General features: G+C 38.7%; 1 protein-coding gene across 17 annotated transcripts in view; it reads left to right on the plus strand.

The window, feature by feature from the left end:
- The window catches only part of MYBPC1 (myosin binding protein C1), an 86,859-nt gene that overhangs the window by 52,604 nt on the left and 6,301 nt on the right, over window positions 1-27,954 (plus strand). For 9 of the 17 annotated variants that reach the window (XM_070599772.1, XM_070599775.1, XM_070599779.1 and 6 more), the window contains 14 exons: window positions 499-661; window positions 1,621-1,727; window positions 2,060-2,193; window positions 8,269-8,428; window positions 9,462-9,566; window positions 10,340-10,528; window positions 11,396-11,530; window positions 15,161-15,214; window positions 16,088-16,255; window positions 19,512-19,600; window positions 21,201-21,396; window positions 23,322-23,461; window positions 26,370-26,529; window positions 27,222-27,358. In XM_070599772.1, the coding sequence (XP_070455873.1) occupies window positions 499-661; window positions 1,621-1,727; window positions 2,060-2,193; window positions 8,269-8,428; window positions 9,462-9,566; window positions 10,340-10,528; window positions 11,396-11,530; window positions 15,161-15,214; window positions 16,088-16,255; window positions 19,512-19,600; window positions 21,201-21,396; window positions 23,322-23,461; window positions 26,370-26,529; window positions 27,222-27,358 (1,937 nt within the window). The remainder of the gene's footprint in view (window positions 1-498; window positions 662-1,620; window positions 1,728-2,059; window positions 2,194-8,268; window positions 8,429-9,461; window positions 9,567-10,339; window positions 10,529-11,395; window positions 11,531-15,160; window positions 15,215-16,087; window positions 16,256-19,511; window positions 19,601-21,200; window positions 21,397-23,321; window positions 23,462-26,369; window positions 26,530-27,221; window positions 27,359-27,954) is intronic. The other 8 variants (XM_070599778.1, XM_008527452.2, XM_008527451.2 and 5 more) reach the window with 1 other exon arrangement.

The raw sequence follows: 27,954 nt of genomic DNA on the forward strand, positions 1-27,954 counted from the left end.
AGTTTTACACATGTTAAATGGTTAATAAACACTGCAATAAATATGGCACCTTGCCTTGAAAAAGACCTTAAATTTGTTTGTGGAAGCAGTGTCAGAAGTGTTGCAGCTTGTGACCTGTTGTGAAGTGGTGGAAGGAGGTTATTTGAAATGGATGGATAGTGATAATCTCAGATGTGCATGGGTGCAGCTCATATCACATGGTTTAACTGGTAGCTGGTAGATGTTTGAGGTGCATGTATTTTGTACAGTTCTACCTGGCTCAGTTCTGCTGGGTGTAGTTTTCTGGATTCACCTGGTTTTTCTCATGAATGAAATCATGCATAATCAAACATGAAATTTGTGTTATGTTTCAGTTGTCCCCTAACATATTAATTGGAATGAATTCTCATTTTTAAAACAAGCAGTATAGCAAAACTGACTGTATCATTGTTAAATGACACCATCTTAGCCTGTCTGGAGTCTGGGTTTGGCACTTACAACTGTCTATCATTTCTGTAGTGAAACCTCTGAAGGTATTGACACCTCTGACTGATCAGACTGTAAAACTTGGAAATGAAATCTGCTTGAAGTGTGAAATCTCTGAAAACATAACAGGAAAATGGACTAAAAATGGCCTACCCATTCAGGAGAGTGACCGTCTAAAGGTTGTTCACAAAGGAAGGTAAAGAAGCAAGGCGACCCATAAGAGAGGACTGGTCCTCATCTCCACCTTCCCCACTTCCTAAATTACATATATGTTAAAGACGTTTGGAGAGTAGTCCTAGGGAAAGAATCTATTTCTGTTCCTTGCTTCCAAATAGCAAGAACATGTGATTTCTCTGTTGAACATCATGTCCTACCTGTGATGCTGTATCTTCCCCTCACAGTATGGTGCTTTGTGCTTTGTCTGTTCAAAACCTGTCAACTGATTCTTTCCATCTAAATGTGAAGTTAGAGGAATGATATTGAATTCTAGTTGAGAAGTTGGTTGAAATGAATTAACTGTCCCTAACCAATATGCATTGCATGACCTTTCCACAATTTTCAGGGAGGGCATAATATCCTGGAATCAAGATCTAAGGCAAGGGTTCTTAACCTTGAATCATGGATCATGAAAGAACTTCAAGGGGCCCCATAAATCCCCTGAAATTGTAAGCAAATTCTCTGTGTACAAAAATACATGCTTTTCTCCAGAGACTGGATCCGTAGCGCCCATTGGATAGTCACTAGTTCATAACCCCAATAAAGTTAAGAACTGTTGCTCTTGGTTTCATATATAAAGCCAAAGTCAAGATTATTCTTGATAATTTCTTGAATCTTAAAATATGGCATAGTGAGATGTCTTAGCCTTTTTAAAGCTATGACGTGAAAAAAGGAATAGTAGACTTGCATAGATAATGACCAGGCTGTATTTGCAGAGATAATTTCGTATACTCGAAAATGAATATTTAATGTGGATCAATAAATAGGATAATTAAGTCTTCACATTCCTATTGTGTGTCTCTCTCTTTCTCCTCCCCACCCTCTCCCGCCCCAGCCTGCACAAAACAAGTTAATCAGATAAAGGCCAGGTGTCTCTTCAGTTTGGTCATATCTAAATCTTTGCAAACTCTTAGAAACATGTTTTTCTTATTTCCTTAGAATCCACAAGTTAGTGATAGCCAATGCTCTCGTTGAGGATGAAGGTGATTATGTATTTACACCAGATTCCTACTCTATTACTTTGCCTGCCAAAGTTCATGTTGTTGGTGAGTAGATAAAAGAAATCATTGCAGGGTTGTGTTCTTGCTTGTTTGTTTTCCTTAGCTTGGAAATATAACATATTCAAAACTATGTGATATTTAAAGAAAAAATACATGAATTGGTATTAACCACTAATCATAATAGATGATTCTTAAGAAGTCTTACAATGAAGTCGTTTTGCAAGATGCCAGGCACCAATTACTTTGACTCCTCTTATCTTCTTTTTGGCCAGATAAAATATTGGTTGCCACCAAATGTTTAGCACTAGCCAAGTACTAGCCCAGATTTTCACACAGAAGTGACTGTCTGATAACAAAGGCTATGTTTAATATTCTAGATCCTCCTAGGATCATCCTGGATGGTCTTGATGCTGACAATACAGTGACAGTAATTGCAGGAAACAAGCTTCGTCTTGAGATTCCTATCTCTGGAGAACCACCTCCTAAAGCGCTTTGGAGCCGAGCAGATAAGGTTTGTTCTACACAGACACAGACACACACACACACACACACACACTGCCCACCCCACTCCCTGCCTTCCACTAGTGAGATGAAAGAAGAAGGCAAAGAAATTTACAGGGGTACAGTACAGATATAATTCCTTTGACGAAGAAAGATAGCTGACTTTCAGGCAAATCTTATAATCCTTCATTTGGTTTCCATATTTCTGACTACATACTATGTGACCAGGCATGTTTTTATGTGCAGGGAACAAGATCTCATCTTTCACTCTAATGGGTGTCAGAGAATGGGGTGAAAGAGGAATAGACAATGAATTATTAAATAAATAAATAAACAAAATCACTTTGGATGGTAATAAGTGCTATGAAAATTAAAAAAAAAACAAAACAGGGTAATGTGATTAGCAAGTGACAGTGTGGTGAATGAAACAGCCTCTATCAATGACAACAAGGAACCCATTATGTGAAGACCAAAGGAAAGAGATCTCTGGGTAAAGACAATGCAGTGCAAAAGACAAAAGAGAGAGAATGAGCTTGATGTGTTGGAGGAACAGAAAGAAAGCCAGTGTGGCTGGGGCAGAGTGAGTGAGGAGGAGAATAGTAAAAGAGATTGGAGTGGTAGAGTAGTGCCAGCTCAAGTGTGACTCTGTGGCTTCCTATATAAACTGTTTCATGGGCAGTAAAGCTATTCCATATTATACTATAATTACAGATACGTGTCATTATAGGTTTGTCAAAACCCGTAGAATGCACAACACCAACAGTGAACCCTAATGTAAACTGTGGACTTTGGGTGATAATGATGTGTCAATGTAGGTTCATCAATTGTAACAAAAGTACTGCTCTGATGAGGGATGTCAATAGTGGGGGAGGTTGTGCGTGTGTGGGGATAGAGGTTATATGAGAACTCTCTGTACTTTCAATTAAATTCTGCAGTGAACCTAAGTCTGCCCTAAAAAATAATTTAACAATAAAAGAATAATTGGAGAGTGTTTCCTCCTTTTCTATTTTCTGGAGTGAAAAAAAAAAGCATCATTAAGCTGTGGAAAAACTTCAAGCAGTCAAATATATGTGTAGTTGGAGTGTCCAAAAAGGGGGACAGAGAAATATTTAAAGGAATAATGGCCAAAATCTTCCAAATTTAATAAAAACTATAAAATCACAGATGTAAGAAGCTCAATAAAACCCAAGCACAATGAGCGTTAAGAAAACTACATGAAGACCCATCATAATCAAAGTGCCCAAAACCAGTGATTAAGAAAAAAATCTTAAAAGCAGACAGAAAAAAAAGCCACATTAAATACACAAGAACAAAGGCAAGGATGACTGCAGATATCCCTGGAAGCAAGGCAAATGAGAAGACAGTGGAGCAAGATCTTTAAAGAAAAAACCTGTCAATCTAGAGTTCTATACTCAGGAGAAATAATTTTCAGAAATAAAGGCAAAATAAAATTATTTTCAAATATACAAAAGCTTAAAGAAATCATCACCAGCAGACCTGAACTCCAAGAAATGCTAAGAGAAGTCCTTAAGTTAGAAGAAAAATGATGCCAGATGGAAACATTTTCACAAAAGAACAAACAGCATCAGAAATGGTAACTATATGTATAAACATATTAGAGTTTTTTCTTATTATTTAAATCTCTTAAAAAGATAATTGTTTAAACATAAATAATAACAATGCATTGTGGGTTTATAACATAAGTGTAAGTAAAATTTATGACAATAAAAACATAAGATCAAAAGGAAAGAAATGGAAATAAGGACTGGGAGGGATGAAATGAAAGTATGCAATTGTAAATTTGTTTTGCTATACATGAATTATTATAATATCACATGAAGGTAGACTGTGAAAAGTTAAGGATGTACACTATAAACTCCAAAGGAACCTTAAAATAATAAAACAGAGTTGTAGCTAATAAGCCAACAAAGGACATAAAATGGAATCAAAAAAATATTTAATTTATCCAAAATAAGGCAGAAAAAGAGGGACAAAGAACAGTTGGAACAAGTAGAAAACAAATAGCAAGATGATAGAATTGCAAAGAGATATATATAAATTAGAGATTTGAGTGCTCTTCTCTCAATAGTTTACAGAACAAGAAGACAGACGATCAGTAAGGATATAGAAGATCTGAACAATACTTTAACCATCTTGATCTAATTGACATTTATGGAACACTCCATTAAACAAAGCAGAATGGGCATTATTTTAAAATCCACGTGGGAAATTTACCAAGATAGACCATAAATAATTCTCAATAAGCATAAAAACATTCAAGTCACATAAGATATGTTCTCCGACCACAATGGAATTAATTAGAAATCAATAACAGAAAGAACTCGGGAAAATTTCCAAGTAACATTTTTCTAAATAACTCAAGGATCAAAGAAGTAATCAGAGAGAAATTAGGAAATATTTATGAACACACCACTTATCAGAATTTGCAAAATGCCACTAAATCAGTATGAAATGCCTATATATCTATTAAAGAAATGGAATTTGTAGTTAAAAACCTTTCACAGAGAAAATTCCATGTCTAGATAGCTTTACTGGAGAGTTCTACCAAATATTTGGGAAAAAAATAATACCAATCCTACACAAACTCTTCCAGAAAATTGGAGACACAATAGGAGTATTTTCCAACTCATTTTTGAAGTCCGGTATTCAAAACCAGAAAAAGACATTACAAGAAGAGAAAACCACAAAACAATATTACCTGTGAACATAGATGAAAAAGTTCTAAACAAAATTTAGCAAATCAAATCCAACAATTTATAAAAGGAATAATACATTATGAGCAAGTTGGGTTTATCCCAGGAATGCAAAGACTGGTTTAACGTTTGAAAGTTGATTAATATAATTCACCATATTAACAAACTTGGGGAAATAAGTACCATCATCTCAATTGACACGAAAAACATTTGACAAAATTCAACATCCATTCCTAATAAAAAAATCTCTCAGCAAACTAGGAAGTGAAAGGAACTTCCTCAACATAATAAAAGACATCCATGAAAATCCTACAACTATCATCCCACTTAAGGGTGAAAGACTGAATGCTTTTCCCCCAAAATCAGGAACAAAAGAGAGAAGATGTCCACTCTCACCACTTCTGTTAAACATTATACTGAAGGTTCTAGTCCAGACAATCAGACAAGTAAAAGAAATTAAAGACATCCATATTGGAAAGGAAGAGGTAGAATTGTCTTTATTTGCAGATGACATAGTCATTGATAGAGCAAATCCAATGTAATCTACAAAAAAGTCTACTAGAAGGGCCAGTCCAGTGGTGCAGTGGTTAAGTTCGCATGCACTGCTTTGGCGGCCGGGGGTTCCCTGGTTCAGATCCCGGGTGTAGACATACACACCACTTGTCAAGCCATGCTGTGGCAGCGTCCCACATATAAAGTAGAGGAAGATGGGCATGGATGTTAGCTCAGGGCCAATCTTCCTCAAAAAAAAAATCTACTAGAACAAATGGTCATAGTAGCCCTATTTGTAATATCCAAAAGCTGAAAACAATGCAAATGCCTAGCAGCAGGTGAATGGGTAAACAGATTGTAAGATATTCATACAATGGGATACTTCTTAGCAATAAAAAGGAATGAATTACTGATATATGCAACAACTTGGGTGAATCTCAAAATAATTATGATGAGTGAAAGAACAAAAAAATGCATTGTTTTTAAATCCACTAAAAAAAATCTGACAATACCAAATGCTGACAAGGATATGGAACAATTAAACTCTCATACAGCACTGGTGGGAATGCAAAATGTTGTATCCACTTTGAAAAACAGTTTGCCAGTTTTTTATAAAGTTAACCATGCGCTTACCATACAACTCTACAAAGCTAATCCTAGGTATTGACCCAGAAGAAATGATGACACAAAAACCTGTACATGAATGTCCAAAGCAGCTTTATTTATAATTGTTAAAATCTGGAAACAACCCAAAAGTCCAATTGTACATACACACAGTTTGTACATACGTAAACTGTCTGCACGTGGACTATACCATGGAATACTTCTCAACAATAAAAGGGAATTACATGTAGTAACATGGATGAATCTAAAAAGCATCATGTTAAGCAAAGTGAAAACTCAAAAGGCTGCATACTGTTAGATTCCATTTATATGACATTATGGAAAAGGGAAAACTATAGGAACAGAGAAGAGTCCAGTGGTTGCCAGGGATCCGGGTGTGGGGTTAGTGAGTTGACTGTCAAGGAACGTCAGGACACCACTGAAGGTAACAGAAATGGTCTGTATCTTAATTGTGGTGGTGGGTACACAATCATATAATTTGTCAAAATTCCCAGAACTGTATATCTAAAAAGTGTGAATTGTACTCTATGTACTCTAATTATAGCACAGCAAACAAACAAAACAAGCAAAATGAAATATAGGAAACTAAAGAGGATAATGTAGCACCATCCTAAGTAAATACTTCTCTTTTCACATTAAAAAAAAAAAGCAGAATACCTTTTATAATCTTAAGACTAAAAGTTGGCAAATATGAGGAGATTTTGTTCTATTATAAAATAGAAGAATTAGGAAAACTATTTAAGATATTCTTACTGTTGTCACAATCTTACATTACTGAAGATGTATGGGTCCTCATCTAGACACAAAAGAGTAAAGAGTTATCTTAATGGTTAGTAGCAAATTACCCAGTTTCTAAATAATCTTGACCTTCTCTGTTTTACCCCTTTGTATATTGGCTGCTCATTGTCGTATAGAAGATACGACTTGGGAATCAGAAAAATGTAATGCTGCTTTAAATTTCTGGTTTAAGAAAGAAAGAAGTATAGAAGAAGATGATTATGGAGAAGGAGGAGGAGGCAGGGCAGGGAGGAGGAGGAAAAAAATAAAAGAAAGAAAATGTAATAGAAGGTTCAACCTCACTACATCATTCTGTCTTTACTTTGGGAATTAGATGTTCATTCTTTTGTGTCCTATTGGAAGGGAAAAATCAATACTCAACAACTTGTATAGAAAATTGGCATCACAGCCTTCTTCAAACCTTTTCAATATTTAAAAATTTTTGAGACTTCTAAAGAAATGAACACTTCATTATTTAGTTTCTGATATGAGTTTAAGTATTTCTAATTTCATAGACGAAGAGACTCCTCTCCTAGAATGACACTTCAGCACTCACATTTTTAGTCCTCCAACTTTTTCTTTGGTGAGTTAATGGTTAGGCGGCTTTGGAGTCAAATCCCACTTCTACCACTTCTTAGCCATGTGGCCCTGGGCCATAGTTTTCTCCTGTGTAAATGGCATGATAATACAGTAGCCCCCGCTTATCCGCAGTTTCACTTTCTGTGGTTTCAGTTACCCATGGTCAACTGTGGTCTGAAAATATTAAATGGAAAATTCCAGAAATAAATAATTCATGAATTTTAAATTGTGCACTGTTCTGGGTGGCGTGATGAAATCTCGCACCGTCCCACTCCGTCCTGCCTGGGACCTGAATCATCCCTTTGTCCAGCAGATCCATGCTGTATATGCTACCCGTTGGGTGGCCACTTAGCTGTCTCGGTTATCAGATCAACCATCGCAGTATCGCAGTGTTGGTCTTCAAGTAACCCTTATTTTACTTAATACTGGCCCCAAGGTGCAAGGATAGTGATGCTGGCAGTTCGGATATGCCAAAGAGAAGCCATAAGGTGCTTCCTTTAAGTGAAAAGGTGAAAGTTCTCGACAAGAAAAAAATTGTATGCTGAGGTTGCTAAGATCTATGGTAAGAACAAATCTTCTATCCATGAAATTGTGAAGAAGGAAAAAGATATTCATGCTAGTTTTGCTGTCACACCTCAAATATATATGTATAGGAAAAAACATAGTACATATAGGGTGTGGTACTATCTGTGGTTTCAGGCATCCACTGGGGGTCTTGAAATGTGTCCCCCAAAGATAAGGGGGGACTGCCCTACCTTTGCCCTTAGAGTTGATGGAGGATTAAACTAAGAACATGTATGTTAGGCATTGGCACCATGTCCAGCTTAGGTTACAAGGCAGTTTGAAATAGTTCTTTTTGTTGCATAGATCATGCCACATTTTGTTTCTTTCCTCCTTAGGCTATTATGGAGGGCAGCGGCCGGATAAGAGCAGAATCTTACCCTGACAGCAGCACTCTAGTTATTGACGTAGCAGAAAAAGAAGACTCTGGTGTTTACCACATAAACCTGAAAAATGAAGCTGGAGAAGCACATGCGAGCATCAGGATTAAAGTTGTAGGTAAGTCTTCCGGGTCAATAAACTTCTAGAATCAAGTTGACATGTCTAGATACAGACTTTGCCAGCTCTTGTCTCTCTCAGCTTTCTAGGTAGCCAACAAAGAGAAACACAGTGTAGCTATATTTTATAAACCACCATCTTTCCTTTTCTACCTTAGCCACACCTTTTTTTTTTCTTTCCTTCTCTTTTCTTCCCTTCCCTTTTCTTTCTCTTTTCTCTTCTTGCCTAGAAGACTTATTGCAAGAATGAGTGGCAAAGGTTGGCCATTTGGGGTTTCTGGTGATTAGCTTTCCACAGTCATATGCCCTTTCAGTGCCCTCTAAAGTCACTGAAACACAATTACTGAATAATTTCCCATATCACAATCGTTACACAGAAGTAAGATCCACTTTGGTCCTTAGATGACCATCTAAGTGCATCTTGCCTAAGTTTGAAACCGAGTGAAATGAATCTAGTAGGCTATTGGTGGTCCGAGGTCTCATGATCTCTTCATCTCACTTTAGTTTTCCCTTAAGAATCATATTTCAAATTGATCATAAACTAAGGTCGCTTTATCAGGCACTGAACTATATTTACAAGACATAATAACCAGCCATTTTTTTATTTGGATTTCTACCAGTCAACATCTTGAATCTTCCAAATGATGTAAAGTTTACGATAATCAGTCCTTGATTCAGTTCTGCTGAAAGTTCATTTCATAGTTAAAAAAAAATCCGACATTGAGGCAATAATTTCTCAGTTACCATTTTCAAGGTAAAGAACAAGAGTCTTGGGTTCCATGTGGGACTTGTTCTCTAATGTCATGACACTAGTTTAAAGGAATTTTATTTTTATTGGGCTCACCTTCCTTTATCTCATACGGAGCATAACTTTTTGCCCAAATTAGTTACTAAGTGCATTTCAGTAAACTTGGAAAAGTACTCAGAAATAACACTGCTTCTACGATTATCACCAATAAATATGTGTTCTAATTAAAATTTTCCTTTATCTTCTCTCTCTCGTTTTATTTTACTTTATTTTTTGTCTGCTGCAGACATCCCTGATCCTCCAGTGGCACCGACTGTGACAGAGGTGGGAGATGATTGGTGCATCATGAACTGGGAGCCTCCTGCCTACGATGGAGGGTCCCCAATCTTAGGTAACTGCATGCTGGCCAGTCTGTGGAACTGCCAGTGGAATTGGTGTCCTCTTTATGCGCATTAGTAGAGAGTACATTTTAAAATATTGCTTTTGGAAGAAAACCTTTTATACTGTGACTTTAAATATCCATTCAAATTGTAATATATTTTGGGATGCTCTGTAAGTACTCAAGATTTAAATAGTTCTGATGAATATCATCTGACCGCCTGTTCTCTTTTTCTTTGATATTTATATTTAATATCTAATTTTGGAACAACTATAAGTCTAACTTTAAACTGTTATAGTCAGTAAATGTCTAGTTCCATCAAATGATGTCTATGAAGAAATTTCTTTTGGAATTAAATACTTAGAAGGATTTGCTTCCCCTGTGGAACAAGAATTTTTTCTACTGACTAATAATGAAACTCACACAATTAGTCATTTCCCCCTTCTTACCTACATTGCTGGGACTCAGAGCCAAATCTATAGCAACTGTATAAATTGCTATGGCCTACATATCTGTCATCTATTTTTCTCTCTTCTCTTCCTAATGCAATTTCAATTTTTTTCTAGTCCTGTTATTTTTATCTATATACTATGATGTTAATATTTGTATTCCCTATAATCTCTCTCAAACAACTGGTGGAAAAAAAGGAGTTAAAAATACATAGATACATGACTATTTCACTTAGTACTGAGAACATGGGAAATTTTAAGAACTTCTAATATCTGACCAAGTTTAATTCTGGAGACCAAGGAAAAACCTCTGTTTCCATTTTGTGTCACCTGCAGGGTACTTTATTGAGAGGAAAAAGAAGCAAAGCTCCAGGTGGATGAGGCTGAATTTTGATCTCATCAAAGAAACAACTTTTGAACCCAAGAAGATGATCGAAGGTGTGGCTTATGAGGTCCGCATCTTTGCAGTCAACGCCGTCGGCATCTCCAAGCCCAGTACGCCCTCCAGGCCTTTTGTTCCTTTGGGTGAGTCAAGAGAGATATGTCTGTGTCATGGGAATAGTTGCCCCAGACTGTGACTGCTTCCTTCTGACTTCTAACTGGAGCATACCCGGCAGCTTCTTGAAGTGGTGGGTGAAAAAGATTGGAGGTGGTTAGGGGCAATTTTCTAAGAAACCAAAAAAACCATTTTGGTAGAGTTGAATGTCTTCATAATGTAGGCCCCGAAATTCATTACCAGAATTCCAGTGACAGCGGTGGGTGGCTCCGGTTGCTGCTCCCCCCTGAAAACATGTAGCTGAGCCCATTGACTGATGGCCACTCTCCATTTGTCCTGAAGGTATAACACAGCACCTTGGTGTAAACCCTGTCACTAAAACAAATTGAGATCCATTCAACAAAGCACACTTGAAAACTAGTCTCTTTGCTTTACAATCACACCTTAAATGTTCTCCTAAATGAGCCAAAAAAGCCATTTCAATAAAGGCAAAGAAACACAAGATATGTCCACTATTTTATGATAGTGAAGCATTTTTTTTCAATAAAAAGAGGATTTAGTACAAGAGTTTATGCTTTAAAATTAGAGTTATGAGAAATTTACTCTAGATCATTAGATCCCAAACTTTGACTTTTTTCAGCTTCTTTGGGCCTCTCAGCTTCCCACGCAAATCTTCCAAATTGGAGAGAAAGTGTGGCAACATTTCTAAAATTTTTTATGTCTGGCAGATCTTTGCCTTCCACACAGCATATGCTCAAGGAGTCATCGCTAAATTGTATTGATATGTGGGGCTTCTGTATTTATTTTCATTTGTGACAGTTCATTTTATCACAGCTCCTGTGCCATAACGCTATAGTTAATAATTTCTTCTTTCTCTGTCTCTTTTATCTTTGAAGCTGTAACCAGCCCTCCAACTCTCCTGGCTGTCGACTCCGTAACTGACAACAGCGTCACCATGAAGTGGCGGCCCCCTGACCACATTGGTGCCGCAGGTTTAGATGGCTATGTGCTAGAGTATTGCTTTGAAGGATGTAAGTACACCTCATAGCTAAAATGAATACCATCATCAATAGGTGAGACATGCCTCCCTTTCTTTTGTTTCTCTTTCTTGGAAACTCATCTCCTTCCGACTGAAAATGACAACAAGCCAAAGGTCATCTTTCTAAAATGTATAAAAATTTAGCCCTTTTTTGATACTTGATGCTATAAATTGAGACCTCAAAAATATCCTTGCTAGGCTGCCAGATTGGGCCACATGATTGATCTAAGACGTAGGATCAAAACTGACAAAACTTCATGGACTCACACTTTTCGAACTGGTGGAATTAAATTGTACCAAGGAAAAATAAAAATCTAGTTAGGATGAAGCAAGTTGGAAATTCTATACACTATACTGAGCAGAGGTCAGCTATCAAAAGAGCTGGCTTGGGGCTGGCCCGGTGGCATAGTGGTTAAGTTCACACGCCACTAAGGTGGCCCAGGGATCACAGGTTCGGATCCCAGGCAGGACCTAGCACCACTCATCAAGCCATGCTGTGGTGGTGTCCCACATAAAATAGAGGAAGATTGAAATAAATGTTAGCTCAGTGACAATCTTCCTCAAGCAAAAAGAGAAGATTGGCAACAGATGTTAGCTCAGGGCCAATCTTCCTCACATACACACACACACACACACACACACACACAAAGAGCTGCCTATTTCTGGGTAATAATGAGAGACTGCATACAGTCACGTGCCACAGGATGACATTTCTGTCAATGATGAACTGTATATAGACAGTGGCTCCATAAGATTAGTACCACCTAGCCTAGGAATGTAGTAGGCTATACCATCTAGGTTTGTGTTAGCACACTCTATGATGTTTGCACAACAAATTGCCTAACAATGCATTTCTCAGAACTATCTCCTTCGTTAAGCGATACATGGCTGTATTTGGTTATCTGGTGATCATCCCCTGCCTTCTTAAAGTGAAAAAAAGAAGAATTAAGGACAACTTGCAGTGTTTAAAGGAAGCAGCATTAAATCCCACATGGTATAAGAAATGGGTTCAACATGTGGCAATAACTTGTCTCAGGGCTTGGATATATAAAAGTTTAATCACTTAACTTTAGGAAGGGAGGAGAGAGAGGGGGAAAAAAATCGCTGATAGAAATAATAGAAAAAAGAAAATGACACAAGAAAATATGGGCTAAAGTGTACCTAAAAACAAAAAAGATGTGAAATACACTGAGAGCCTCTTGTGTTTTTCATTTCCTACTTGTCATTATTGGAAAATGCATGAGTAAAAACCTCCCCAGCTCTGGACTCAGGCTCTGTTCTAGATGATGGTGGTAAACAATCCACCAGGAAAGCTTGTTCATATGTCCACACGTAATAGGCCAAGACTTAGCTTCTAAGAAAACTCTTTGGACCCCAAACTTTGACATGGATCTTACATGAAGGAAAGAGAGACTACAGAGCACATTTGGGAAATCAGAAATGTGGACACAAATGCACCTTCGCAGGAGGAAAACCTGTGTGGAGAAGAAACTTCTTATGAAGAGAAAACTGCTGAACAAGAAATCCAATGCCAGGCCCCTGGATTGAGGCTCCCCTGGAAATGACCATCCTTGGTCAGGAGGGAAGAAGAGGAGGGGGGAATGAAGCATCCTCGTAACAGTCAGGTCCATTTACGTGCGCTCTGCCCCCAGAGCACTATGCTTGAATTTTCCAGGGCTTAGTAAGCCGCTAACCAAACCAATGGGAAAAATATAAGAAAGTTCTGAGACTTATCCCAGCATGGGAGGGGGACAGTGTTACTAATGCAACACGTAAATTCTTTAGTGCTTCAGAATATGGTTTATTCCCATTCCATTCCCCTCCTCCCCGTTTCAAAAAATCATGAGCGCTCCACTCTGTTTTTTGTATCACCCAGATTTTCGCAATCTTACATGTGATGTGGCTGCTGACCACGAACCTTTTGTGTATGTGTGAAACAGAGCCAATTCTTTACTCTTTTCTTTCTGATAGGTTTAAAAAGTAAGAAGATACAGCAAAATGATAGATGGCTGTCATTTTGATGTTACCCACCTTAGATAAAATACAACGAAGTGTATTTTACATAATTTTGTGTGTGGTCTGTGTAGATACATATGTATATTCATATATACATATGTATATGTACACAGTCATTATTATGTATATATTTTGCCACATAACGTTTTGGAATTAGCTTTCTATGGAAGTTCTTACGTAACGTGTATATCTTTCTTCTCAGTCTTCTCTTGCGTTCTTTATGTGTATGTCCTACTCTTCATTCTCTTTTAATGGCTGTTGTCCTCCAGACTAATTTTCTGTAGTGTTAATGCTTTTAGATCTGTCAGGTTTTATTCTGTAAGAGAATTCTTTTTTTATAAGATCGTGTGTTGTTTTTGACTCTGCCTTTCTCTTGTTTTTTGGGTTTTTTTTAATGCCTGCAGCATTTTACTCTTCTTTGTTTTCTTCTTTCACTCTAGTTCCTTCTTTTCTTTCTTAAAAATCCTCCTCGTGTATTAAATAACTTTCATATTCCTTCCCCATCCCCTGGTCACTGTTTTCTTTCTTTCTGTTCAACCCCCATTAAAGTGGTTAAAATGTGAAGGGGTGATTTTTGTTCCCCTCTGATCTTATTTCTTCCTGTTTTCTCTTGAAATTTTCTCCTCTGCTCGTTCTTCACTCTTTCATGCAAATTCCCCAGTCTCCTATTTTCACTTTCTCATCAATTATCTCTTGACTGTGAAAATACCAACACAGTAGCTCCCAAACCGACCATTGGCTTAAAGATGTATCTCTTTTTCAAAGTCCTAAGTAATTTTTATCATCCACATGCCCTCCCAGCCACCAGGATATTCTGATCCTTCTCCCTGATACTCCTGGAAGGGTTGGAATAAGAAGGGGAAGCCAGGCCAGTCCTCACTGCCCTGCTTCTCTCCTGGCACCTAGAAAGTCGTCATCCCAAACCAGTGGGGTGTGCCCACAACTGCCTTGTGAGCCAGCCGCATTCCCCCCACCCATGTGGAGTGCAGGAACCCAGGCAGGCTAAATTAGTTTTCTTGACCCAGAACTCATTGTCATGGCAACCAGGGGCTGCCTCCTGAGCTGCGGGGCAGTTTCCATTTCTGTTGAGAACTTGAGCTCTGGTGAGACAGGGCTGGGTTTATCATGAGTACCCTCACTTTCAGACTCAGAAGCACGAGCCCCATAGTGGGAGAACTCCTTGGACCTGGACCCAAGACAACCCTTCCAGGCTGGGATGGCAGGGACAGGAGAAAGGATAGACTGTTCCACTGTGCGCTGCTCCCCTGTGGAGTCCAGAACCTGCTCCTCCTTTCTCTTCGAGGTCTTGCTTTGTTCTTGTCTATCTCTTGTTCCCACGCTGGAGATGCCCCAGCCTCCTTTCTCCTCCTCTTCTCTGTGGCAGGTGCCTCAGGACAGAAGCCACAGTCTGAACAGAGCAGGCTGTGCCCCTCCTGAGGAACCACCCCCCCTCTAACGTGTTTGGTCTCTTCCTTGACTGCTCTGAAGACAAATATCTTTGCATACTTTGCATACTTTACTAACAGAGAATGCTGACTACTGATACGATATTCTTCTGGTGTGAAAGTGGGTGTCTTTAATTAATTTTAATGACGGATTCTCAAAGGTACATCAGCAAAACAGTCTGATGAAAATGGGGAGGCTGCATATGATCTTCCAGGTAAAGTATTCTATGAAAGATCTCAAACTTTCTTACTCTATGATAAAGTTTCTGGGGACGTTCCATGAGCCAGGATGAAGTACAGCCACTACCCACACACAAAAAAGCCCTTCAGGATGGAGAGGGAGGGCGGACAGTGAGTTAACAATGTGGGATCCAAGCCTTCTTTTTTTTTGCTGTAGGCATAATGCATACAAACTTTTAGAAGCTGAACTATTTGTAAGCCCTGGATACTGGGTTTAAATTATCTTCATGTTGTAGACAAAGATACCAAAAAAAAAAAGCTTAAAAAAATCAGAATTTTTTTATTGACATAAAAGAATTGTGCCAAGTCCTTACGAGGTCTTGGCTCCTGAGCTGTATCTCCTCTTTGCTGTGGGTATAAGCTTTTTTTCTTCATAAATGGGAGCATGATCAGATTCCCTATGCTCATATTAGTGTCTTATAATAATAAACCAGTCAAGATAAAACACAGAGATTATATGACTATAAAGGTCAGTGTCTCTCATTCATAAGAATAACATTTTTCCATCTTTCTGAACTTTAATGTATATAGATGGCTGAATGTCATGATTACATCCATCATTATAAAATTGAATTGAATAAAACTGCTGCAAAATCTTTGGTTTTTCAGAAATAGCAGAATCCGATTATCCTGCTTCCTGTTATTTACATTAGCCATTCTAGGCCATTTTTCATTTAAATATGAAAAATGCCACCCTCCATATAGTCTGAGTCCAGATCAAAAACATATTCTCTCAAATAATTTAATTATGAATAAAATACTAATTTGAGGTCAACTGTACCGATTAGGATGATTTCTTTCACTAAACACCATTCCTCCTTCTTTTCTTTTTCTTTTACGGATTTTAGCTGACAACTGGCTAGCTGCAAACAAAGACCTGATCGACAAGACCAAGTTCACCATCACAGATCTGCCGACAGATGCGAAGATCTTTGTGCGTGTGAAGGCTGTGAACAAAGCCGGTGCCAGCGAGCCCAAGTACTATTCTCAGCCCATTCTCGTGAAGCAAATCATAGGTAGGTGGCAAGCCTTCCAAAGTTTTGTCTCCAGTTCATATTATTTGCTTTTATTTTTTAACCCTTTTTTTCCTCAAAACCTCCTATTTCACCGTCACTTCTTTGCTATTTTATTAATGCTTCTTGGGAGTTAGAAGTGAACAAAATGGCTCTTTTCAGGCGGTGTGGGAGGTTGGCTCAGGGTTTACAGCTTGGTATAAGGACCAGTTAACTGACCTCAACAGGTTCCGTGAGCCAGCTCTGGCTGGGCCACTATGCACATTGGAGAGAGAGAGAGAGAGAGTGGGGGCAGCAATGCAAACAATCCCCACAGCAGCAGCATGACTCGAATGGGTCTGCGGGGTCTAAACCATTTTCATGACAAGATGAACACATTATTTGCCCTTTCCTATGTTTGACATCTGCACTGATGGTGCAAAAGTGATGGTGAGTAAAATGACTGGTGCCTTAGCACGAACCGGGTCAGTGCCCCCAACTGTGCTAGTTGTTCTTGTCTTCGTCATCACTAGGCACTTGCAGTGAAAATAACACGGCCAGTTTTTCCTTGGAGTGTTTTTGATAGAGGATAAAAATTATTGATTTTATTAAACCTCGGTGCTTGAGTACATGGTTTTCCTCTACTCTGTGTGGCAATGACATGCGAAGCACATATAAAGCCCTTAGGCTGCAGGCTGCAGTACGATGCTTGTCTCTAGGAATAGCACATGTCCACCTGACTGAGAGGCTGAACTAGTGACTTTTTCATGAAGTTCCATTTTCACTTGAAAGGATGACTGGATATTTGGCAGACACTTTTTAGGAAATGAATGGAGTGATCCCGTCACTTCAAGGAAAACAACTTAATGATATTTGTTGTCAATTTGTCAATGAAAAAATTTGAGCTTTCAAACAAAAATAAGAATTTTGGAAAACTTGTATCCACCACTATGGACTTGACAACTCTTAACATGTAGAAACTTTTCTGATGAAATAGGTGGTATTTTAACGAATGTAATTTTTTGCTATGGGATAATGGAATGCGGCACCATTTGGAAGGTCTGCATAATTCAGTGAAGTGATGTTTTCTAAATGATCAATGCATGGTAAAAAATCATACCTAAAAACATACATTCAAAATGCAAGATAGACCAGTGGATATTAATGGAACAGAGATTAAAACGTTCATTGAAATGGTTTCAGATTCCACATTGCAGTTAATCTTCAAGAAACTACAATTTATCGTGTTTCAATGTAGAATCCAAGAGGAATATGCACAATTATCTGAAAAGTTTATTAAAATATTCCTCCTGTCTGTGTGAATCCGGATTTTATTTATATACTTCAACCAACACAACATATTGCAACAGATTAAAGGGAGTAACAAATATGAGAGTCCAGCTATCCTCTGTTAAGTCAGACATTAAAAGGATGGCCGAAATATATAATGACATTCATATCACTAATATTTTGTTAATGTAAAATATGGCTGTTTTAATTAGTATGTTATTTATGTTTTTATTTTTTCAATAAATAAGTAAATATTTCAAAAATCCTCAGTTTTAATTTCTAATGTGGTAAATACTGATAGATGCAGCCCATATAAACAAATGCCTTTTGGGGCCTCTTATAATTTGTAAGAGTGTCATGGTGTACCGAGACCAAAAGGTTTGAGAATCACTTCTGCAGGGGAAAGAACACTGGACTGGGGGCCTGGATATCCGTCCCTGGACCACGTTCTGCCACAGACTCAGGGTGTGGCTGCCTGAAACATTTTGGGAGTGAGTTAGGGGATGGATAGATGTAAGGAAGCATAAAGCACGCACATTTTCTTAGTAGGTTCTAGAGACAGTCTGCATAAGTTGAACTCTGTTTTCGTCATTTATTAGCTATGTGGCCTCAAGCAAGAGACTTGATCTTTCTGAACCTTAATCTCTTCACCTGTAAAATAAGGATAATACTAGTACTTACCACATGAGTGAGAACTGAATAAATCAATCCATGTTGCTTGCTTCATATAGTGCTTGCCACATAATAAGCCCTCAGAATATGTTCGCTTTTATTATGACGATAGTTTAGTTTGTTGGAAACTTGCTGAGTCTCCTTTTCCTCATATGTAAAGTTAGGGAGTTAGAAGATCTCCAAATTCTCTCCCAACCCCAACATTCAGTAGTCATCATCATCATCATCATTGTCATCATCACCATCACCTCCTAAAGTTTCTTGAGCACTTACTATTCTCAGCCATTATGCCAAATGCTTTCCAAGGATGACCTTATTAATATTTACAGGATGACCTTATTAATATTTACAGCAATCCTTTGAATCAGGTGCTGTTATCATCCCAATTTTACAGGAGACTGAGACCAAATCTACTGTCTGATCTAGGACTCAAATCGAGTTGGATCTCTCTGACTCCAAAGTTCATGTTTCTAAGCAGAGCATAGCCACTCAAGGCTGACTCCAGGCTCTAATCCTGGCTGTATCACCTTGGGAAAGTTGCTTAACCTCCTATGCTTCAGTTTCTTTATTATAAAGTAAAAGCAGTACCTATCTCATAAGCGACTGTGAGGTTTAAGTTAGTGCCTTCATGAAAAGCATTTTAGTCCAGTGTCTATCACATACCAAGCACTCAAATGATGAGATCTGCTTCATCCTGTGAGCCATGAGCCTTTGACTCTCTGTTCCTGATGGGTTTGCAGTGACATGTTCTAGTATCTTCGTGGTGTTTGACCAATGAACATTAATACACATGGGCTAGGGCTGCCTGTTATATACTTCACCATGGTCATATAGGGAGAAAGTTATTATCAAATTCCAACAGAATTACATAAATAGCAAGTGCTAGGTCCCCAAACATTTTTGTTTAAGAAAGAATGGGCAGTCCTACAGCTGATGCGATGCCTGTAGGTCTTTTATGGAATGTTCATTGGAGAATATACTCACTGTTAGAAACTATGAAAAATATGTAGTAGGTCCGAAGAGAAAAATTGGTGTGTTTTCCTATAAAGTTTCTTTAGACTTATAATGACAATAAACATAAGAAGTTGCAGTAAAACCAAGGATAAACTTTGAGGTGAACTGTTAAAACATCTCTACTTGAAGAAAGCATTCGGAACCCAAGTTACTGTATATAATCTGTTAGAGGCACATCTAAGATTTTACTGCAGAGACGTGAGCACAAGGGTACCCCAGTGAACGTCATGCCAGTGTGCTTATGTAAGGCTGTTTCCAGCGTGCCACACTGATCACAAAATTATGCTATTCTCCTCTTACTCAGAGCCTCCAAAGATTCGCATCCCAAGGCACCTGAAGCAAACTTATATCCGCAGAGTTGGAGAAGCTGTCAATCTGGTTATACCTTTCCAGGTAACCCTTCAGGGGGCGCTCATTCTCTCTTTCCAGTGCTGGGGTGTTTAAGAAGTAGAGGGAGGTATCATTATTCAGGATTTCCTCAGAGGGAGAGTAAATAATGGAAGAGATTTGGGGAATGATCGAACAGTCACCTGCTGTAGAAGTAAGGAAATCTATAAAACTGTCATACATTTTTCTTCTTCATGAAGCAAATGATATCTAGCCTTGTTTGAAGCTCAGGGATTATGATGGGACAGGGAGGAAACAATGAGAGGTCAAAACAAGAAATGCTTTAAGGTTCTTTCTGGTCTTCTAAATCTGTAAAACTGATCTTCATTTTAATTGACGTTCTCAGTGTAACATTCCGGAAAACAAGATGTGCTTCCCACAATTACCCAAACCAAACTAAATTCCAATAATAGGGGTAACCAAAATTTGAAATCTTGATGCCACTGACTGAACTATGTGAACATGGTTAAATCATTGCTCCAGCAAAAGAATCTGTTATGCACGAGATTAAACGGGTTTCATCTATGTTAATCAGTTTTGCTTTCAAACACACACACACACACACACACACACACACTGCACCACCACCACTCCCCTGCTCATCTGACTTCTTTTATGCCTCTAGACAGCACTGTTTAATTGAACTTTCTGCAGTGATGGAAACGGTCTATGTATGTGCTGTCCAGTGTGGTAGCCACCAGCCAACTGTGGCTGTTGGGCAAGTGAAATGTGCAACTAAGAACTAGTGTGACTGGGGAAATGAACTTTTAATTTTCCTTAATTTTAATTCATTTTAGTTCAAATAGTCACTTGTAGCATGTGGCTATTGTATCAGACAACATGGCCTTAGGATTAGAATTTAGGTCCCTGCACACATTTGAAAACACGCATTCACACACACATACACACACACACACACACACACACAGAGCTCATTCAAACCCAGGCTCCCATGAAATCCAAGATAAGGGGACAACCAATTCAGGCCATCCTCAATGCACTCTGGGCCCAAGCCTTAGAAGAAGCAGTTATCTTCTGCATACACAGTGCAGGAAATCAGAATGAAAGCCTAGGAGGATGCCAATGTGATCACAGCAGGGGAGGAAGGAGATGGCTTGGCAAAGTTCCTCCCACTTCTCTCCTCTCACAGCCTCAAATAAAACCAGGAGTTGGGACAAAGCAGGCACTCAGGACCCAGACTCAGCCCTGGCCTGAGGCTGCTGAATCAGCCCTGTAGTTTCTGCATCATGTCTACAGGGCTAATCCCTGTGCCCAGATCAGGGGGTTCTGTGTATTCAGCTTCTGTCAGTGGGTCTGGAGAGGAAAGAGCATGAGAACAGGGACCTCATAGGTGTGGCATCCCTGGGGCTGCTCAGCTGCCGGGAAGGAGTAATGATACTAGTGTGTCGTGTTTACATATTTGTCTAACCTCTAGAGTTCTCATAAACATTTCCTCATTCAAAATGAGAAATGCGGTCACCCACCACAGACTATTTCCAACCTTGCCTAGAATGGGGTAAGCCACTGTCATTTTTTGTAATGCTGAAAAAAATCTTGAGACAATCTGATTTCCCTCCCCCTCTGCTTTTTCTGTCTTTCTTTTTAGGGAAAACCAAAACCAGAATTAACTTGGAAGAAGGATGGTGCAGAAATTGATAAGAATCAAGTAAATATTCGCAACTCTGAGACTGATACCATCATATTTATCAGAAAAGCAGAGAGGAGTCACTCTGGGAAATACGATCTGCAAGTCAAAGTAGAAAAATTTGTGGAAAGAGCAACAATTGATATCCAGATCATTGGTAGGTTTGAAAGAAGGAACTAGAATGTTCTTTCAAAGCAGCATGTGGACTAATTATCCTTGTCACTTAGGCAAGAGTAATATTTTTTGTTAGGCTAGCTCTAGGCAAAATCCTTTTTTAAGAATTTTTTAAATAGATAAGGAAGAGGTACCTACACAAAGCCAAACAGTGAAACACTGAACTGGTTGATCCTCAGGCCTGTCCAAATGAGGTTAGTTCTTACTTCTGTCCAGAGTTAGGGGAATAGAAGGAGGACCTCTTATACATGGACCTCATTTGCTTGAATCGTTCTATAATTTTTGCAATGTCAAGAAATAGATTTAAGAGCAGAGCTAGGAGAAGCCTTGTCTCCCATCATTTTTATTACTATATTTCAGCAAATTTGCTGAAACTAGGGGTTCTCTAACCAAAGGAGCCACTTTTTGTGGCAAGCCTTCTCTTGGGTGAAAGTTTGTGTCCTTTAAGCAATCTTTTCGCATTGACGAAATCTTTTTGGATTTTGTTAAATTGAGGGGGGTGTGGAGGCTACTCTGTGCCCTTGGTCTGGCTCCATTCTAATGGAAACACCCCACGGTAGGGTCTGGAAGAGCACTGCCTTCTGTAACACAGAGAAGGACATTTTTTTTCCCTACCTTGCCATGTAATTACTTTACCAGGTAGTTATAAGTGCCTGGCACATCACTTGCACACCCAAAGTGCTCAATAAATAGTGACAATTATTATTCTTGTTATTTTATTAGTCCCAAAGTTATGTATCTGCCATGACTGTAAACATCTAGCAATGCCATTTACTGTTAGAGAGCAAGCGTTTGAAAAGTCAGTGTGAACTTTGAAGACAAAGTGGACTTGGGGTGCAACTGGGAAGTTGGACTGGGAAAAGACACGCTGTGGTGAACACAGGAAGTAGAAAACTGTGGCTGTAGACACTCATTGTTGGTAACTGTGGAAAGAAAGGAAAGATTATCACGGTGGTTTCCCCCATTGTGCCCACAAAGACTGCTTGTTAAATCTTGTTTGAGAGAAGAACATTGCCAGAGAACCCATGGGAGTTTGCTCTTTTCAGTCTGACATTTCCTATAGAAATAATTATAAGTGCATTTTAATACCTGGAAAATATTTCAGGGCAGAAAGAGTGATGCTTGCATTGAGAAGGATAATAGGATAATAGATGGGAAATTTCTCTGAAAAAAATTAAGACATACTATGCAAATATATGATTATTGTCCTTCCTTGCACCTGTGTGCATGACTTTTTGGGAGGGCCTCCCAATCAAGACTTAGTTTTCTTGACTCTTTGGCCTTCCTGACCATTCCTGCAATTTACTAGAGGGTCAGAGGTCACAGAAATTCATGTGGTGCAGAAGGTAAAGTGAGGGAAGACTTTATTTCCTCATTAATGCATTTTACTTACATAAAGTGCGAACACGATGCATACAACTAAATCTTGGAAGGAGACTTGGCAGAGTGATAAAAAGAAGTTTTCCTCACTCCCATTGAAGGTGACTTTCGGGTGCAACAGAGGAACCCACTCACCAGCTGGGGCCTCAGTGCCTCTCACCGAAAGCGGGAGCTGCTCAGCCCAGGCAGGCTCTAAGTTTCAAGTCCAGCATCAGCTTACATTTCCCTTCAGGCAGGGTAGCCTTGCAATTCATTGCCAAAGACTGTCCCTAGAGGGATGGTTAATGAGGTTTGAAGTTTTGTTTAACTTTTCTTTTCAAAATCCTTTTCCTTCCCTGAAGGTGAAAGTCAGGAGTTTCCAGATAAGCTTAGCTGGAGTGCATTCCACTTCACTGAAGCTTAAGAATGGTGAAAGAAATGTGGGTAGACGTGCAGGGAGGGAAGGGCCTTTTCAAGTATCCTCCTGTGCCAAGGTATAGGTTGGGAGGGAAGGTGACCTCACACAGATGCTGTGAATTCATCCTGCAGACCGTCCAGGTCCACCCCAAGTTGTGAAGATTGAAGATGTCTGGGGAGAGAATGTTGCTCTATCATGGACACCACCAAAGGATGATGGAAATGCTGCCATTACAGGGTACACGATCCAGAAGGCTGACAAGAAGAGCATGGTAAGGTCTGGCTTTCTCTGGTTCAGCAGCAGCAAAATCACATTTCATCTGAGGTAAAGGGGGAGGCATGAGGTCCTCTCTGGTGAGGCCTCCATGACGGCTGTGGAGAAGTGATGGGGCATAGAGAAAAAGGTAAGGCCTTTAGAACCACAGAGAGTTGAACTTGAATCCCACCATTGCTACTTATGACCACACGTACATGGGCAGTCACTTAACCTCTTTGATCTCCATTTTACTCATTTTTTTTTCTGCTTTTTCTTCCCTAATCCTCCCAATGCATAGTTATATATCTTAGTTGTGGGTCCTTCTAGTTGTGGCATGTGGGACGCTGCCTCAAGGTGGCCTGACGAGCAGTGCCACGTCCACACTCAGGATCCGAACCAGCGAAACCCTGGGCCGCCAAAGTGGAGCACAAGAACTTAACCACTCAGCCACAGGGCCGGCCCCTTCCTCATCTTTAAAATAGACATAAACGCTTACTTTGCTTGATTAGTATGAAGCTAAAACGATATAAAGCAGCTGGTGCAATGCTCAATGGAATTCAATAAATTCATTTGTTCAACAAATATTTACCCACTCTGAATTCTGACTCAGATTTACATCCATGCAAATCTTTCTCCTTGTAAAATAAATGTTGGATAGCATGGATGAACAGTACCAGTTGGAAAAGAAAGATTCTAAAGGGAACAGCATGTGCAAGGGTCCTGGAGAGAAAGGGCTCAGGGTGTTCAAGAAGAACCCAATTGGAGTATGAATTATTATTACCTGTTTTGTATAGATGAAGAAACTGAGGCTCAGAGAAGATAAATGACTTGCTGGATATAACCAGATTTTAAATCTAAAAGTCTGGGTCTTTCTGAGTCAGAATCCATCCATGATACCCTACTACTGCCCAACCTGTAAGTGAGTGAATGAATGAAGCAATCTTTGGACACACAATGGCATGGAGTCATTTTTCATTCTCATCGGAAAAGTAAAACATCATACCAAATGGTGCTGACAGGAAGTCTTTAGGCATTTACACTAATAGATCTCTGTAAGAACTTAGCTTATGAAGTTATGTCAGGTTAATAGAAGAAGGAGAGAGGGTTGGAAAAGACAGTCTAAGTAATAGGAATGGATTTCAAACCTCTCCTTTCCATGAACTATTTCTAGCATGTCTTTTTTTTTTTTCCTGGGTGGATGTTATATGACAAAATAAGATTTGACATTTAAAGCAACATCTTTCAGCTAAACCTGGACAGCTTGAAAGCTAGATCAAGGGATGACTTTGCCAGAAAAGTATCTGAACATCTTGGATTTCCTTAGACATGAGGGATCTTCTTTGGAGCTTGGCCCAGATCCTGGCAGTGAATCGAGGGGTGCCGTGGTTCCTATAGAGAGCTCTTCAGGTGGCTCCCCCATTCTTCTACCCCTAGCATACTTGCCCAACATTTGTCCTCTTAGATATCCAGTCAAGACCAGGTGAGCCGGGACTTTCCTGCTGTTTCGTGTGACCGAGGTCTGCCTGAGGGTGATCCCCAATCCCTGTACCCTTGTGTTTCTGTCGCATTTCAGCAGGGGCAGACCTATAGAACAGAAGATGTTCACTCTGCCCAGTGTACATCCCAGGAGATAACCACGCCGTTGTCTCGTTGTAGCTACAGATGCTGTTCTTCACTTAAATTCCTGTGCCCATTCATACCTTCCGTAAACATTGTTTTCATCACATGTGCCAACACACTCATTTATTCACTCATTTACTATATGTTGAGCAGTGTTCTAGCTGCTGGATCAAAAAAAAAAAAAAGACAGCTCCTGTTCTTGCAAGGAGCACTCACAGCCTAGGCAAGAAGAAAGATGTAAAACCAAATGATAAAACAGTATAATTGATGGAATAAAGGTTTGCATAAAGTGCTTTGGGAATAAAGGGGGGAATAACTTCCTTTGTCTCATGTCTTAAAAATATCCAAAATACAGAGATAATGATGGCCCCTAAAAGTTGCAAGGAAAATCCTTTTTCTTTATGAACTTATTGCCAGAAAATGTATTTTCTCATACTGGTATGAGACATGGTGGTATGAAACATGTGGTGCATGCAGTTTTATACTGGTTGCAAGGTAAACTTTGAAACTATTATATTTCTTGGTATGATGAAGAAAAAAATTGAAAAAATTAATATAGCTTTAGCTTCTCATTCATCCATTTGTTCAAGTGTCCAATAAACAGTTATTTTGTGCAGTACCTACTCTGTGTCAGGCATTTTAATAAGCACTGGGGACACAAGGGTGAGGAAAAAAGTCCATTTTTACCATCATCGTGTGTCCATTCCAGTGGGGGCATAGGGAGTAAACAAATAAAATAGTGAGTATATAATATAATCTAACGTAGCAAGTGCTGTGAAGAAAACTCAACCAGGTTAAGGGACCAACGTGGTGGAGATGGAGCGGTTGGAGGGTGAACACTTAGGGAAGAGGTGATAACTGAGCAAAAACCTGAAGGAGCCTAAGTTAACCATATTAGGCAAATTTATTGGGCAATATTAATTTTTCTCTAGTGATTTAGTTTCATCTCTTCCTCAGAATAGATAAGCTAGCACTAAAATTTTATAATTATACTTTGATATACAAAAGATAGACATGTGGACAGAGGACAGACACTGCAGTTATGAAGAAAATATAAAGGTAGTAGTTGACTTCTAGGGTATATGACTCTGATGTGCAAATGAAGATTAAATTACATAATCAAGTGAAAATCAATTATAAAGTATTAAACAAATTATATTTACATTGTTGTTACTCTCAGTATAAAAATTAGTGCTATTTTTCTTTTAGTTAATGAAACATCCCTATTATTTATTCTAAACAACAAGTGGAATGGTTGTGTATTTCTAGGTGATTTTCCTCAAATTATTATTTTTTTCTTTCAGGAATGGTTCACTGTCATTGAGCATTATCACCGAACCAGTGCCACCATTTCTGAACTGGTTATAGGAAATGAATACTACTTCCGGGTCTTTGCTGAAAACATGTGCGGCCTCAGTGAGGATGCAACGATGACTAAAGAGAGTGCCGTGATTGCCAAGGATGGTGAGTTGACAGTGGACTGGACATTTGGAAACCTTGGTTTTCAATGACTAGACCGAGAAGACTAAGAGAAGAAATGTAATGAAAGGGGAAAAGAAAATGATAAACTCACATTTTTAAATTATGGTAAAAATATCCAAGTGAAATTTTAATTTTATGAGTAAAAGTTTTAAGAAAAATTATATTATTTATTGCATTTTTAAATGTAAGCTTTAATTCATTCCAACTTATGGGCAATAGGTCTATAAATGCCCAGAATAGGATAAAGTACACATTTACTTCTTGAACTTGGGTTACTTTTATTCTTGGACACCTTCCATGGAGCTACAGATGAGACCCACTCTGCAAAGGAAAGAGAAGCTGAATTCCATCCTTATTGTTTCATTTCCTCATTAACCACTGTCCTGCAAGCTCTTCCTCATTATTTTCACATTAGAGCACATTGCTGATCAAAATACTCAGACACCGAATTCTTCTCAAAATTTGTTCAGTTTCAGATGACCACTCTGGCTTTCTGCCCTATGTGTGATTGGCTGTACATTTGTACCCTTCAGAATGAATGCCATGTGGCCTTCGTTCATGTTTTCACGAGTTTCAGGGAAGTTTTAATCATGAGTAAAGTATGCCAAGAAAAGTGTATATTTTTAATGCTTGTATTTGTATATTTTTGTATATTTTTAATGCTCGTATTTAAGGTAAGATCTACAAGAATCCAGTGTATGAAGACTTTGATTTCACAGAGGCGCCCATGTTCACCCAGCCTTTGGTTAACACCTACGCTGTAGCTGGTTACAATGCCACCCTGAACTGCAGTGTGAGAGGAAATCCTAAGGTACCGTGTATTTGTATTTGTTTTTGTTTTTGTTTTTATCATATTAAGTTTAAGAATTAACCCCAAACTCCCTCTTTTACATTTGCCATGTTGTAATTGTAAGTAATAATATAAACTGAACTTCTGACTGCTATTTGTGTCTTTTTCTGGGCTAGAAAGGGAGTTCGGGGTGGTGGTGTTGGATAATTAAGTACACTATTTAAATGTAGTAACAAAAAATGCTTATATTTCTTTACTAAGAGATACTTTCTAAGGTCAAATCAAACCATTCATTTTTACAAGAACTAAGAGGTAAGGAGATGGAAATAATATTGTTTCACCTGAAAAATTAGGTGGTAATGTTGATTCATCAAGTTTTCTGAAATAGGTTAAAGCAAATAATGATGACGTTATAATGCAAGGCAGAATTTAAACTGTGCTGTAATAAGGGTACAGAGTACTGGGAAGGGATTGAAGAGATTTAGAAAAGTTTTAAGGTTTCATGTTGTTGGCATTTGAAAAGAACAACAGATTAATGAATGTTGCCCATAGAGATATCTATTCCTGGGTGGCACTGAGGGGAAGTGCCCTAGAATTTGGAAAAAATGCAAACAGTG

Source organism: Equus przewalskii, chromosome 29 (assembly GCF_037783145.1).
Source record: "Equus przewalskii isolate Varuska chromosome 29, EquPr2, whole genome shotgun sequence".
Taxonomy (NCBI): domain Eukaryota; kingdom Metazoa; phylum Chordata; class Mammalia; order Perissodactyla; family Equidae; genus Equus; species Equus przewalskii.